At 60.0% G+C, this 595-nt stretch overlaps 1 protein-coding gene across 1 annotated transcript in view; it reads right to left on the bottom strand.

The window, feature by feature from the left end:
- LOC103614963 (mucin-19) overlaps window positions 1–595 on the bottom strand; it is a 32,129-nt gene that overhangs the window by 9,983 nt on the left and 21,551 nt on the right. The window contains 1 exon segment of the mRNA XM_017733385.1: window positions 7–593. Coding sequence (XP_017588874.1) covers window positions 7–593 — 587 coding nt within the window.

Below are 595 nucleotides of genomic sequence, written 5' to 3'. Positions count from 1 at the left end.
ACCCACCACTGCCATAACTGGATCCTCCATGACCTGAGCTTCCTCCACCTCCAGAGATGGACCCTCTCCTCCCAGAGCCACCTCCATATCCAGAGCTCCCTCCATAGCCGGAACCTCCTTCTCCTCCACTGATGGACCCACCACTGCCATAACTGGATCCTCCATGACCTGAGCCTCCCCCTCCTTCTCCTCCACCTCCAGAGATGGAACCTCTCCTACCAGAGCTGCTCCAACCTCCAGAGCTGATCCCGCCACTGTGGGGGCTGCACCTGCCACTGCCAGAGCCATAACCACCAGAGCTGTGACCGCCTCCAGAGATGGAGCCTCTCCTGCCTGAGCTTCCTCCACCTCCTTCTCCTCCACCAATGCACCCACCAGAGCTTGATCCTCCACTGCCTGAGCTTCCTCCATAGCCGGAGCCGATTCCTCCTCCAGAACTGCTCCCACCACTGCCAGAGCCTGATCCCCACCCTCCAGAGCTGTGACCACCACCAGAGATGGACCCTCTCCTGCCAGAGCCACCTCCATATCCTGAGCCCCCTCCATAGCTGGAACCTCCTTCTCCTCCACTGATGGACCCACCACTGCCATAAAT

This window comes from Corvus brachyrhynchos, unplaced genomic scaffold (genome assembly GCF_000691975.1).
Source record: "Corvus brachyrhynchos isolate BGI_N302 unplaced genomic scaffold, ASM69197v1 scaffold875, whole genome shotgun sequence".
Classification (NCBI taxonomy): Eukaryota; Metazoa; Chordata; class Aves; order Passeriformes; family Corvidae; genus Corvus; species Corvus brachyrhynchos.
The sequence above is the reverse complement of the archived record's forward strand: the minus strand, read 5'-3'. Positions and strand labels throughout refer to the sequence as shown.